This window comes from Nilaparvata lugens, chromosome 10 (assembly GCF_014356525.2).
Source record: "Nilaparvata lugens isolate BPH chromosome 10, ASM1435652v1, whole genome shotgun sequence".
Classification (NCBI taxonomy): Eukaryota; Metazoa; Arthropoda; class Insecta; order Hemiptera; family Delphacidae; genus Nilaparvata; species Nilaparvata lugens.
The window spans coordinates 16,360,606-16,376,181 of NC_052513.1; the positions used below are offsets into that span (position 1 = coordinate 16,360,606).

General features: G+C 35.1%; 1 protein-coding gene across 7 annotated transcripts in view; it reads left to right on the forward strand.

The window, feature by feature from the left end:
- Positions 1-15,576, forward strand: part of LOC111054987 (lethal(3)malignant brain tumor-like protein 3) — a 69,558-nt gene that overhangs the window by 36,427 nt on the left and 17,555 nt on the right. For all 7 annotated transcript variants that reach the window (XM_039436439.1, XM_039436442.1, XM_039436444.1 and 4 more), the window contains 6 exons: positions 767-899; positions 4,304-4,569; positions 6,992-7,112; positions 9,426-9,628; positions 11,550-11,751; positions 14,614-14,837. In XM_039436439.1, the coding sequence (XP_039292373.1) occupies positions 767-899; positions 4,304-4,569; positions 6,992-7,112; positions 9,426-9,628; positions 11,550-11,751; positions 14,614-14,837 (1,149 nt within the window). The remainder of the gene's footprint in view (positions 1-766; positions 900-4,303; positions 4,570-6,991; positions 7,113-9,425; positions 9,629-11,549; positions 11,752-14,613; positions 14,838-15,576) is intronic.

A 15,576-nucleotide genomic window follows, 5' to 3' on the forward strand; every position in this document is an offset into this window, starting at 1 on the left:
CAAGAATCTAAAAACGTGACAAGAAAAAGTTAATAAGCTGGAAAAGCGTTAGTAGACAACGTTATACTACTATAATTTCAGATTAACGCATGAAAAATATTGAAAGATTAATGCATTGCAATAAACCGATCCCGATAAATTTCGTTCATATAAAGGCACTGAACACATACTGGTATCGAGCAAATGTTCTACGAGAATCAAAATATCTTATCCCCGAAATTCACAAGCTGATGTATAGCTAAACTACAAAATATAAACATGATATAGAAGATGAAGAAACCTTAAGGGTTTGAAAAGGAAAGTTAGGAGGTGGGGTTTTTGCTTTTATATGGCAAAATGCCTGTATTATTTAAATGTTTTGACAATTATTGTAAGGCAGAAACAGAAAGCTTGCATGTCAGAAAATGTTTGTGTTATATAATTTGACTATTATGTCACCGTATGATTTTCAAGAATGCGATATTTTGCCTACTCTGTACTACAGCCTACGTCACGGCTGCAGTTCCCCCACTCCAATTGCATTTCAACTAAAATACTATAGATGAGTGACCAACCTTCTGTCTACTAACTTTGGGTCTAGCTATATCATCCCTATGTCTAGTGTAATGTGAATGTACAGAAATATTTTTATTAAAATTTGACAGATATTTCATAATGGAGATTAAATTATATACGATTGAATGATTACAATCTATCACAATATACTCGATTATTCCATGTATTTATATTTGTCATAAATTCAGTATGTTTTTTATTGATATTTCAGTTCAAAATGAACGACCTTGGAATGATGGTATTACACGATGAAAATGACACAAAACCAGAGACTGAAACTACTCCTCCCGCGCCCACGGTTGAGAAGAAGGAAGAGAAGAAACCCCATAAAGAACCAGTGAAAGGTATATTAATTTAAGGATATTTGTAGAATTATCTTGGAATATTTCAGTGTTCAACTTACTATCTCTCAATCATCAATGTCGCCTAACCGGTTATTTTCACAGAATGTGATATTTTTACAAAAATATGGTTTTAGCCTTTTACTAACCACAAGGGTTTTATTAATATTTATTTACTTTCAATTTACACAATATAATACATTTTAGCTTTGTCTTGTAATAATTGTTAGATAATCCATTCGGTTGGCTTCTTCAAATATGGAAATTTCTTATATTTATAAAATAGAAGAATAGAAAATAATTTTATTGTCCTCGATACAAAATTACATCGAATAATAAACACTTAGCATTTCATCCAATGAAGTAACATGCAGTATTATTCATTCTATGGTTGACAAAAATTCATTAGGTATGGCCGAAGCCGTCAGCCAGAGTTGGTAGATAAAGATAATAGTTTTTCGCCACACTGCACAGAAAGCAGCTGTTTTCCAGTCCCTACGTAGATCTGAAAGACCTTGTTTGCAGACGACGTCAGAAAAGGGTTTCTTTTCCGGTCTAGGCCAGAAAGTTGTCTCTTTCCAGCCGCTTATGGCTGGAAACAACGCGCTAATTATTATTAATAAGTCATCTGCTAGATCGGGCGAGTGTCCACTTTCATAATAGCTGAAGTCGCCATGATTTTAGTTCCAGTTTCGAATCAAACTAATTCGCTTCGCAACCAGTTTTATTCAATTATTTATTGTTGATTAGTGCATTCGAATTTTCAAAAATGCTTAAGATGACTGTGGTATTCCAAGTGAAATTTTAAAAGAATCTGAAATCCTGACTGCAAATCTTCTACCACTAAAATCAAGAGATAGGTACGATAGCTTAACGAGTATTCTTTATTTTGTATTCTTTATTTATTTTGTCAGCAATACCTGTAGTGTGGCGAAAAATATCGTTCGCACCACGGGCAAAAATGTTTTTCCAGCTCTCAATCTTTTCTAGTCCTCGGCCTACGGCCTCGGACTTGAAAACCGATTCGAGCTGGAAAATCTCATTTTCTGCTCTAGGTGCGAAATATACTATTCCTTAACTAATCAAGATAAAAAGTTTGATAAATTTCAGTCATTGATTCCGATTGAATAAAAATAGCTCATTGATAAATAGAATATTATAGTACCCTTTAAAATTAATAAAATAATGAAACAAGAATACAAATTGTAATGTAACTACTAGTTTCGGTGATCACAACATCGTCAGGTTATAAAAATAAATTTCCAATAAATTTTTACTAATAGTTTTGTTACGGTGGTGTGATCACCGAAACTATTGGTTACGTTACAATTTGTATTCTTTTTTTATTAATTTTAAAGGGTACTATATTCTTTTTTTTTTACTAAACCCATTGTGGGCTTTGGCCTCCTCCACAACATTCCTTCAAACGTTTCTATTGCATTATAAATCCTCTCCATCCTTATCAAATCATCCCTTATCTCATCTTCCCATCGTATTCTTGGTCTGCCTTGTTTTCTTCTCGAGTGAAGCTTCTCTTTAAGCACTATTTTTGGCATTCTGGTTTCATCCATTCTATAAATATGTCCGAACCACCTTAGTCTCTGTGCCTTTATGAAGCGTACTATACTACGGCCTTTTATTAATAGTTCAAGTTCAGCATTGGTTCTCCTTCTCCACTCTTCTCCTTCTTTAATAGGACCGTACACTTTTCTGAGCACATACCGTTCAAATACACTTGAATTATGTTGGTCTTCCTTAGTTAGTCAAAGTCCACGATTCAGAGCCATAGGTAACTACAAGTCTTATAAGGGTTTCTATAATTCTATTTTATATAAATACAAGAAAGTAGCCCTGAATTCATACATTTTGGAAATTTGTTATTTTAAAACTGTATTCACTCACATATATGGAGAATATTTTCTCAAGTATTTGTTTATTTGTGTTATAACTAGATTATTTATATAGGTATTTTTAAATAATTGTAATATTTTTTGTTGTTTCAGTTATGCATGAGAATTCTGTTGTGACGTTCCACAAGCTCCTGCGTTCCTTATTGTCCTATGGTTGTATGTTTTCCTTTCCGTTAATCTCTTTCCTATTATTCCTCAATTTAGTCAAATTCCATTTTCCATTTGTTCCATACTCCTTGTTACTATCTATCGCTTAATTTGTCTCAATTTCAAAATGTATCCATTATCAAAGATTATTATTTCGTAACTATCTCAATTTAACAATAACAAATTCTTATCTATTTCAATTTATATCGTGTCACCACACTAAAGTTGACACCACAGGTGTTGAAAGATTGTAATGTTTGAATGAAAAAGACTAAGAAATTGTCAAAAAAACACAGATTTATTGATACTTAGAAAGACCGGTTTCGGTTATTACACCATTGTCAATCTCTGATAAACTCTGATAATTAACTCTAAATAATTAACTCTGATGAGTTTATCACAGATTGACAATGGTGTCATAACCGAAACCGGTCTTTTAAGTATCAATGAATCTGTGGTTTTTTGACAATTTCTTAGTCTTTTTCATTCAATATGAATAATTACCACAATATCAACTTCTCAACTACACAAAAAATATTAATGTTTCTTTTTTTATAATAAATTCAAACTGAAGATGATACAAAAGTTGTTGAAAGATATTAATGTTTATTTTTTTCTCTAATGAATTCAAACTGAAGATGACACAAAAGATGTTGAAAGATTTGTTTGTTCTTTTTATAAATTCAAACTGAAGATGACACAGAATTAAAACATGTTTGAGTCTTTCTCCAAGTAATTCATAATGTTTTGCAACATCTTTGTGCTTTCATATTGTGTTTTTCTCTTTATTATCATTCAATTTGTCTCCATTAACAACGATGATGATCCCTTTATTAACTATCTCAATTCAACAATAACATATCCACAACTATCCCAGTTCAAGAGATATAATTCTATTACCATTCAATCCTAACAATGATATAGAATCTCCTGCTGTAATTGACCGAGCAAAGTGAGGTCTAAAGGTGCGTACAGATATACGCGCCGCGAACATGAGCATATCTGTACGCACATGAGCTTATACGCTCATGAGCGTATATCTGTACGCACCTTTAGATTCAAGTCGACGGTTTGGCATTTCTCTTAATGTTTAAATGTTTCAATGTTTAAATGTTTATATGTTGCGCATTGTTTTGTAACTATGTAATTTTGGCGAAATAAACATTCTTATTCTTATCTTATCTTATCTAGAATTTTTATTTTGTATTTTGTTTTTATGGGCAATAAAGATGTTTAAAGAAAAATGTAACTTACTGAGCGCGAGGTCTACTGTTCAAAGAACTACTAGTTTATTCAAATCCAACAGTAATATTGTATTTTCTGTGCTAATTTGTAATTATTTGGTTGCAGCAAGCAGCAAAACCATTGAGGAGATCTACTGTTGTGACAGCTGCGGCTGCTACGGTCTGTCGACCGAGTTCCTCGACCCGCAGTTCTGCAGTGTGGCCTGTCGCAAGTTCATGCAGATAAAGAGTACCTCGGCGGGAGGCGGTGGAGGCGGCAGCGGGGGCGGTAGCGGTGGCGGGGCGGCGACCAAGGGCGGCAAACACAAGACTGCCGAAGAGCTGCGAGATCTCAAACTGCGCAAGAAACGGCGAAAGATGAAGATCTTGGAGGTATGTTCCCACAGACTCGTAACAGATTATTCCGTCACTATTAAACGAGCAACTTCTGTTTATATGTTTAGATGTTTATAATTATGTTTGTATTTCACCGGATCTCGAAAATGGCTCTAACGATTCTCATGAAATTCAGAACATAGTATGTTTATTATATAAAGATTCGATTGCACTAGGTCTCATCCCTGGGAAAACTCGCTGAAGGACATTAAAAGGATAATTATTATTCATCCTTGGAAAAACAGCTGATAATAATTATTTCGTCGTCTGAGTTGGTGATGGAAGTGAGTGAGCGAGTTCATGAGTGTCGGACTGTGTCAAAATTATGACTCAGCTGTTGAACTTTTGTAATCATTCATTTAGGTACTTAGTGCCGGTTGCAAAAAAAAGCCGTGTTATTCTCAATCCTGATTGATTCCATTAGATCCATCCTTTTAAAATGGTCTTCTCTGATTTGGTTCACGTGAAGTTAATCAGGATTAAAATTTAACCGGCTTTTGTGCAACTGGGCCTTTGTGAGGGAAATTTTACATTTCTCTGGGAATTAATCTCAATTTACTGTGATTAGATAGAACATTTCTGTATGAATGTTATTATAATTTCTTCTTTCGTAATAAATTTTCTATGCTTTTGTACTGCAGAGCGAAGCTTGGTCCCCGATATTAGTATTTTATACAGTGAAATATATTTATTCAATTTGCGTGAAGTTTTTGGCTCAAAATTCTCTATAGTGAGGTCCACGTTATAATGGCAGTGTTTGATTAGCAATAGTATTGCTATCCTTGTCTTTGAATTATGTAGAACAATGTAAACAATGTAGAATTAATAATTAATTAGCAAAATATCTCATCTTCATTATGTAAGTTCATTATGAAATTATTAAAATATATAATTGATTATTTTAAACGAGAATGAACAGTCATTAATAATCCTGTATCAGCTACCGTTTATAGAAGCCAGTGACATGACAGAGGATTGGCAACGTTGTTCTCCTATCTTTCTCCACTGCCATTATAACGTGGACCTCACTATAGTTTCATTCAAAATTTAGACTTTTTGAATAATTAATGTTCCAGATTTTGTTAATTTTATACTTCAATAATATCTATTTGATTTAAAATTTTTTGGTTTCCTGAGCATTTAAGAGTGTGAATTTTTTTTGAAAAGTGAAAGTGTCATAACCTGAATTTTCATTCGGACAGTATAGTATAAATTGGAAATGAGACAATTCATAAATAAAATAGAATCATTATATTATATAATTATATACAGGATGTTTACGAATTCCCTACCAATACTCTAAGGGAAAAATCATCAACGTCATGCCAGAGAATATAAGGGATTCTAATTCACTAGAGTCATTCAGGACTGGGGTGAAAGTGAAGGAATGGTTGGTTGTTGGCGAGATGCCTATATATAGCTATGATTATTAAACGAAAATCCAAATTTAATGCTGTAATTCACCCCGAAGTGAATTTTCGTTTAATAATCATAATTAATTCATTGGCATTTGAATAATTGCAATATCTCAGTAATTTCCATCTGTAGCCTATATATAGTCATCACAGGCTCAATAATCCTTCAATAATTGATGATTTTTTGAACTTCTATGATGAATTATGTTGTGTTTAATATTACTAGTAGTTCTGTGAACAGTAGACCTCACGCAGTATTCTCATCCACAAGTACCTGATTGAAACTATAGACCTTATGGAAATACAGCAATAGACTTCTCCACACATCTGTGTAATCACTTGTCAGCTGATTTATGATGAATAATCTTATAGTCTGATCTTTACTCTAATATTGGCGTATGAAGGAGGCTCCTATTTCCTTTTATATTATCCTTGAAATGCAAAATTTCCAAAAACCTTGTGTATACGTCGACGCGCAATTTAAAAAGGAACATACCTGTCAAATACCGCGTTTCGTCGTAAATGCGCAACATATAAACATTTAAACATTAAGAGAAATGCCAAACCGTCGACTTGAATCTTAGACCTCACTTCGCTCGGTCAATAATTTAATTATATCTGTAATTATGCGAATTTTATGTTTGACAAAATCGGCAATGCTATTGTAAATGGCCTATGACATGTATAATATGATTGTTTATTTGATTTATCTATCTCTATTGTACTGGTCTTGATTTTATTATGAAGAGCTGTATTAATTCTAAAATCATGTTAATTATAGTGAGGAATGTTTGAACTCGTGCCTAGAGCACAAGATTTCTTTTTCTAGCCATGCCAAATTATTTAACAAAAAATGATGATTGATTTTCTTGTAACACTTGTTAATTGGTGTATACATTTAATAGTTTCAAGTTTTTATTGGGCCAGTTGAACATATAAGTTACATTTAGCCAAATGAAGTAAATGAAAATAAATGATAATAAATGAAAAAAAATTGTTTTCAGCTGCGCCGAGAGGCTGCCGCCCTGCAGGGAGCAGAAGGGGTTGAAGGGGGAGACAAGAAGGAGATCGATTGGTTGAAGGAGTTTGTCGTCCTGAGGGCGAAAAAAGAGGCAGCTGCACATGGTAAATACACCAAACACCGGTTGCACAAAAGCATGTTAGATTTTAATCGTGATTCAAAGTCAATCAGAGAATAATTCTTCCTAGGCAGCTGCTCAAGGTAATAAACCAAACACCAAGCTCCGGTTGCAAAACAACATGTTAAATTTTAATTGTGATTTGAAGTCAATTAGAGAAGCCTTTTTTCGAGGAAGCTGCTCAAGTTAAGTTCACTAAATACCAAGCCCCAGTTGCTCAAAAAACTGTTAAATTCTAATCGTGATTAAATGCCTATCAGAGAAGCATTCTTTCGAGGCAGCTGCTCAAGGTAAATAAACCAATTATCAAGCTCCAGATGCTCAATATACTGTTAAATATTAATCGTGATTAATCATAGAAGCCTTTTTTTGAAAGTCTTCTCTGATTGGTTCTCGTGGCATCTAATCATTATTGAAATTCCAGTAAAAGAGCCAATCAGAGAAACCATTTTTAGAAAAGAGAAAGCATTCTCTGATTGGTTCTCGTGACATTCTTCACTCATGATAAGAATTTAGCAGGCTTTTGTGCAACCGGGCCAACCAATGAAAATCGCCAATTTTGCCAAAAAAAAAATATCTTCTCTGGTTGGTTTTCATGGCATTTAATAATGATTACAATTTAGTAGGCTTTTTTCAACCGGGCCCAAATATCATTGAAACACATTTGTTTCTACATTGGTGAAAAGCGAGCTGGCGAAGTTTTGGAGCTAGAAAACGATAACGCTATCTGTTTTGTCGAGTGTAGCATCTGTTAGACGAGAATAGCATCACGAATTTTCATATAATGCCATATACAAGGATAGCATCACCAATGTTCATATAATTATAACGTGGATCTCACTATAGGAAGATGATGCAAAGACGATACAAGGATGATACAAGGATGATACTAAGATGATAGACAAGGATAGCAACACCAATGTTAATCAAATACTGTCATTATAACGTAGATCTTACTTTAGGAAGATGATACGAATATGATGTAAAGATGATAGACAAGGATAGCAACACCAATGTTAATCAAATACTGCCATTATAACGTGGACCTCACTATAGTGTGCAACGGTGTAGCTGACTGTGTGTCAGCCTGCAACGAAAACTTGTTTCGTTGAAACAACGAACATGTTTCGTTGAAACAACGAACATGTTTCGTCGAAACAACGAACATGTTTCGTCGAAACAACGGACATGTTTCATTGAAACAACGAACATGTTTCGTTTAAACAACGGACATGTTCCGTTGAAACTTGTCGTCGAACTGAATGGCTCAACCTCCCATTTGTTCCATTTCTCCAAGATATTGTAAAAATATGTACTCGATGAACTGAGAACTTGACAAACTGAATCTCTCCTACAGAGATTATTCTTGTGATACTGTTTATTTACAGTTTTATACTGTAAATAAAACACAGTATTTATTTACTGTGTTTCTGTATATATTTCTATTTACCGTACTTCTGTATCAATTTACTCTCATATTCATTACTAAATCATATTGTGTATTATTTCTTATATTAGTACTTATTTGTACTCATATTCTTGATATTTCCTATCATTTTATTTCTCATTTGTACTAATTTTCAATTTTTCATTAACTTTTTTCTAATATTACTTATGAAGAACTTTGTGATATTGAATCGGGAACAGTTTTGGGCTATAATGCCTGTTGCTCCCATACCTGTATGCAGTAAATAATAGTATATTTCGCACCTAGAGTAGAAAATGAGATTTTTCCGGAAAAACATTTTTGCCCGTGGTGCGAACGATATTTTTCGCCACACTACAGGTATTGCTGACAAAATAAATAAAGAATACTAGTTATCGTACCTATCTCTTGATTTTAGTGGTAGAAGATTTGCAGTCAGGATTTCAGATTCTTTTAAAATTTCACTTGGAATATCACGGGCGGCGTCATCTTCAAGCATTTTTGAAAATTTAAAATGCGCTAATCAACAATAAATAATTGAATAAAACTGGTTGCGAAGCGAATGCTGGATTAGTTTGATTTGAAACTCGAACTGAAATCATGGCGACTTCAGCTGATGAAGAAAGTGGACACTCGTCCGATCTAGCGGATGACTTATCAACTACAGACTTCCATGACCGGCTGGAAAGAGACCACTTTCTGGCCTAGACCGGAAAAGAAACCCATTTCTGACGTCAGACGAGAGTCGTCTGCAAACAAGGTCTTTCAGATCTACGTAGGGACTGGAAAACAGCTGCTTTCTGTGCAGTGTGGCGAAAACAAATTTTCCTTTATTCCTGTATCTATTTACCGTATTTCTGTCTCCATTTGCAGGCCCTAAACGAGGTTCCTCCTCTCAGAATGGCGCCGGAGTGAAGCAAGAGGAAGGTGACGAGGAGGAGCTCCCCAAGGATGGCGAGGAGAAGGGGGAAAGACGGACGTCACTGGATGACGTCGCTAGTGACCAGGGTAGTCGTAGTGGCAGTGTGTCACCCACGCTTAGTGACAACTGTGATAATTTGTCGCTCAGTGACAAGGTCAGTCAGTCTTGTATCACAGAATTAGTTGTAAACAAAAAATCGAAAACAGAATGTAGGCTTGATGCTTGGTCCGTTTACATTCTTCTCTGTACCAATTATAAATAAATAAATGAATGTTTATGTTTATAAATGTTAAAATTATGGATTGTGAATGTAAGTGAATAGTAATAATTTCTCTGTTCGTGGGCTCAACACGTTCAGAAGAGCTTATTGAGAGAAATTTGTAAGTTGTGTTTTTTCTGTTAGTAGTATTTTTCTTTTGTTATTTATAATAAAGGCAAGAATGGCTTTTACACTTACGGGGTGGGAAATACACGGATGACGCATCATCACGTCTAAACTACTCAACTGATCAACTTGAAATTTTCCATATACAGTAGATTCTTAATTTACAGAGAATTTTTACAGCCTGTTTTAAATTCTTCAAGATTTCAGTAGGTCAAGGAGCAATCTACTTTTGTTATTAGTGGTTATTTTTCAGTTTATTTACATCAGTCAAATGTATTTAAGTGAAAATTATTTTATTTCAAAATTCAACTCATTTCCACATAATATTACAAAACTTGTAAAGAATACTGGAGTTACAATACAGTATTAAGGTAAATATTACAGTACTTTTTTACATAGCAACATCATAATATGTTGAATGTTAATAAATTGAAATCTATGATGGAAATAAAATTATTTATTTATTTATTTATATTCAAATGTGGAATCCCCAAGAAGACTAAGGCTCTACTCACACTTACGCGACTCAGGTCGAGAAGAGACTCGACTCTAGTCGAGAGCATGTGTTACCAAATGGTGACGCGCAGACCAGTCGATTCTAGTCTCTGCGACTGTCACCATTTGAAAACACATGCTCTCGACTACAGTCGAGTCCCTTCTCGACCTGAGTCGCATAAGTGTGAGTTGGGCCAAAATGTGTCATTTTCAGCTCTAAATTTTTAAATCAATCGCAATATTTAAATGAAACTTTGAAATTTGTTTGTGTTCATTGGCTTTATTATTAAACCTACAAAATTCAAAATTGATTATTGATTTCTTTTGGATTATCCTTGGAGTGGAAAAACCTTTGGCATAAACAGATATTTGCACATAACCTGAGAATTTGAACGATATTTTTCAAAATTTTAGAAATAGTAAGGGCTATGTCTGTTTTCTTCCACTACCGTACGTATTTTTTTTCATATGAAATAAATTAATAATATAATAAGGGTGTTTTTGTACTCCCTACCAATACTCTAGGGCATTGTTTCTGGGTAAAAAACATATCTAAATATCATATTTAAATTGTCCGGAAGTCTTACTCAGACAGTAGTCATTTTGCTTTTCTCACTTATTATTTTTATTCTAAATAATGGTTGAACATACGAAATTGAAACTGTGCACGATCATTTATAACAACTAGACAAAGCTAGAAAAAATTTTGATAATTTTTCAAATTCATGAAACAAAACGGCGGCCATTTAAAATTGTGTTTATTACATAACTCAGAAACTGTTGGTTTTACAAAAACGTTACAAGAATAACTTTTTTTAGTAAATTGAATTACCTATCGATTGGTACCAATTTTTTGAAGATTGGAAATAATCAATTTTGAATTTTGTAGGGTCTCAATTTTCAATTTTACTGGTGGGTAGTCTCTGACGGAAGTTCCACCTCGCCTGAATATATAATTTAAGCCGTCAATGGGCCTTACGACTGTCATACTTCAGCCGAGACCGACAGTTAAACATGCCCATCCGATAACAGTAATGTAATGCATGTATGTACTACTTTTCGCCACCAGAGTGCGCCATAAATATCGTCTATTTTTGAAAGTTTATTTTGGATTTAATGTACATGTTGCTGTTTCAACAGTTTTGACATCATATAGCTGGCATATTGATTAGAAATGTTGAACTTTGTGTTTCAGAAGGCACATTGGCTGTCTAAAACGGGCGAGTTCCTGTGGACGGTCTACCTGAACTGGCACAAGGCAAAGCCGGCGCACACAAAACTGTTCAAAGACCCCTTCCCCTATCAGAAGAACGGCTTCAAGGTGGGCATGAAGCTGGAGGGCATTGACCCCTTGCACCAGTCCTACATTTGCGTGTTGACCGTCGCTGAGGTCAGAGGTAAGTTCGCAGTTTCATTCAACTTGAAAAAGATAGATCTGTTGAAAGAACTGATGAAATCATAGTACTGAAATTGCGAAAGAACTACCGTATTGAATTACAGTAGGTGAATTGAATGATTAGAATAATTATAAAAATGAAATTCTACAAAATAACTTGTCTGTGATCAGGTGTATTGTACACTATACTATAGTGAGGTCCACGTTAAGCTTTAAACTATTAAACAATCTAAAATAAAACAAACTACACAAACATTAGTTCACTAGCTGGCCCGGCGAACTTCGTACCGCCAAATAGTTAATGCATCTCATGACAAACTAACTGGATGCACACCTGAGGAGGCGCGATGTGGCATTTTGCTTCTCTTGCTTATTGGTTTGAATGGAAGAACTCACACACACTGAATCGGTCATTGCGTGGAACGGTGTGTGATAAGGCAATCTCCATAAGATCAATACTTTGTATCACCAAGCCGCCCCTCCTAAGGTATGCTTAGCCTTAGCTTTATCTGATGCACTATATTTTTATGAAAATTATCCAACAATCAGTATTTACATTTGTATCTCAATATGGACTTCCTATGTGCTTAGTTAGTTAGGCAGCAGTTATTATTTTTAGTTATAGTTGAATGTACTCGTAGCTTGCTGGGAATTGGATGGTATATCTCCTTGCTGCTGATTTTCCCGTGCATATTCTAAATTTACAGCATTTAGAGTTCTACGACCCAAGTTTGGACGTCGTTCGTACCGCGGCATTATTAAGAATTGAAATTTTGTGAATCTGTAGAAAGAAAATTGAAAAACAGATCTACCGACGGCTGCTGTATGACGCAATGATTATAACAGCTGATTTTTATTTCTGTGTGTGGCCAGCTCACAAATCTTCTCCCATAAAGGTGCCTACAGACTTTCGCTCTGCTCCGCAACCGAACGACACTCCAGCAGAGCGATTGATGATCGACCGGCGAGCAAGAGTGGTTCGACCGGGGAACGCGAGAAGATCTAACATCTTCCGTAACGTTCATGATGGTTGCGTGGGCGGAGCGACTGTGGTTCGATGGTGGTACGAGGGCGGTACGAGGGAGGAGCGTGCTCGGTGCGGGTTGGAAGCGTGAATATGTGTACGCAAGCTTTAGGATTACATGCAAAACTTTAAAGGACCGTAGGAAAGAGTCCTGAAGTCTGATTATAAATTTGATAGGCCATAAACCTGGTCCTGAACATAACGAACAAAACTAAAAAAATAATCAAATTCGGTGTACACATAAAAAAGTTATTGAATGTCAAAATTTTAGGTTCGATTTTTATTTATATAGATTAAACATTCACAAACACAACACAAATTCACAATGTTCACAAACATTAATTAGGTAAATTAAAAATAAAGTCAACTAGATCAAAAGTAAATACCGTAGTAAAAGTAAAGTGATAGTAGTTTTAATTTTTCTGCTCAAAATTTTCAAGTTTATTTCAATATTATTGAAACTTTCGGATTGTTTAGTGTTATTTCCGGCTCTTATCAACCCTTCGAAATTCAAAATTCATCAGTCATATCTCGAATACGTATTCTTTGAGTGTTAATCCTTGGTGAAAACAGAAATTTTAAACTTAACCTCACTTTGGACTATTTATGTGCCAAAATCAAGGAATTGAAGAAGTTTTGGGCAATTGCCTGTTTCTCTTTCCAAATATCGTGTTTGTGACTTTTAATAAATAAAAAAATACGGTAATAATAACAAGGAAAAAATGTATGTTTTTTTTTGTTAGTCCCCATACCAGTATGGCACAGTTCGTCATCAATTGAATATTCTTAACCAGCTCATAAAACTCCTCCAGATTATTCAAGGGGTTGTCTACCAAAGAAACCTCTGAGGTGATGTCGAAAGATGTGATTTTCTAGGACGGGTCACGTGCTCGGGCAGTAAATTGAACAGTTTTATAGAGTAACGTGTTAGTAAAGTAAATTCGTATAGCTTTTGTTGGTGGGGAGTCCCTTGCGGGAAGGTCCCACCGCCTGAATATATAATTTAAGCCGTCAATGGGCCTTACGACTGTCATACTTCAGCCGGGACCGACAGTTTAACGTGCCCATCCGATAACACGGGAGTAACGTGTTAGAATATGTGTATCTCCGAGTACTCGGATTATTTCTATTGCTAGTATAGTGATCATTTACTACTCCCTGTCCTACAAGATTTTCCTCTGCAAACCTCTGCAGATTTTCCCTCACAAAAATTACACTCTTGATGAACAAAGATTTAAGGCAGAGTTAGGATTCCAAGAAATGTGAAATGCTCCTTGCAATGGGTTCTTTTAGGAAGTCTACATATCAGTGAAATTTGTTATCAGAATTCGAGAGGATAGTTTTGGGTGAGCCCGTTGTTCTCTCCCGTTATTATTCCATTCAATCAAGGATCATTTAAAAACTCAGGAAGTTGAAGTGCAATTTCTAGTGAGAAAACATGAAGAATTGAATACATAACCTGTTAACTTGAGTGTTGATAGGAAATGACATTGGGTAATACGGCAAGGCAGAACATCCAAAAGGATCTCTCTGCCGATAAAAGCCATAAGAATAAATAATAAATAAATCAGGATCATTTTTAATGATTTGTGCCTGTGAATGAATAGTATTCGCTGTTTTTTATCCGGTTCTGTCAGGTTTCCACATCCGCTTGCACTTTGACAGCAACCCTACTATCGTTACTTTCAATGTGAGATTACTTTAATGAGAGGCCATGAAATTGATCAGTTTCGACCTGAAAACTCTGACACCAGACCTAACCCAGCCAGGTTTCTTGATATTATAATTATTGTGAGATTGTAAACTTTTGTGTAACCAGTTTGAACCGGTTTTGAACAGGTTTCCGCATCCGGTTGCACTTTGACGGCTACCCGGAGAACTACGACTTTTGGACGAACGCCGATTCGGCGGACATCTTTCCGCCCGGCTGGTGCGAGAAGAACGGTCACCGCCTCCAGCATCCGCGCGGGTACACCAACAACAGCTTCAACTGGACCGTTTATCTCAAACAGTGCAAGGCACAGGCTGCACCTAAGACGCTATTCGCTAGTCGACATACTAACGTGAGTAAATGCCACCAAGTTAGACTCTTATTAAACGAAAATCCTAATTGAATGCTGTAAATCACCCCGGAGACGATACTACAAATATTGGCAACTGGGTTAACAGCTGGATGGAAATTCGATGAGCAAAACATTAGGATGTTCGTTTAATAATAATAATACATTAATTAGCATTTGAACAAATGCAATTTCTAATTTATTCTCATCTGTAAATTAAAAGAGTCTATTAAAGTTCTGATAGAAGCTGGATTCCCACACAGTGGGAAATCTTCTTCTTCTCCTCCTCCTTTCTGTTCTTCTTCTTTTTCTTCTTCTATTTCTTCTACTTCAACTTCTTCTTACTAATGTCATTAGCAGCTCAGTGTGAGTGTATTTCCATGATTGAGGGCCAGTTGCACGTCCGTCTGTTGAATATGGACATTAACGTCGATTAACAAATCAGCGTTAGTTTTACGGATTCATTTCTGTTTCACCAAGATCGGTTAGTTTCTAATCCCGATTAAGTTTGCCGGTTAACTAACCAAGATTTTAACGGTTTTAAAATCCGGCAACACTGTAATTTAACTGAGAAAAAATAATAAAGGTTATGTTATTGAAGCGGTGAATTTGAAACTGAAAAAATATTAACAAACGAGATCATGGTCCAATATTATTAGACAAAATAAAATTAGTTTGATTTCAATTCTAATAAGAGAGAATATTTACATAATAGAAAACTGATAATGATAGGTATGTTTTA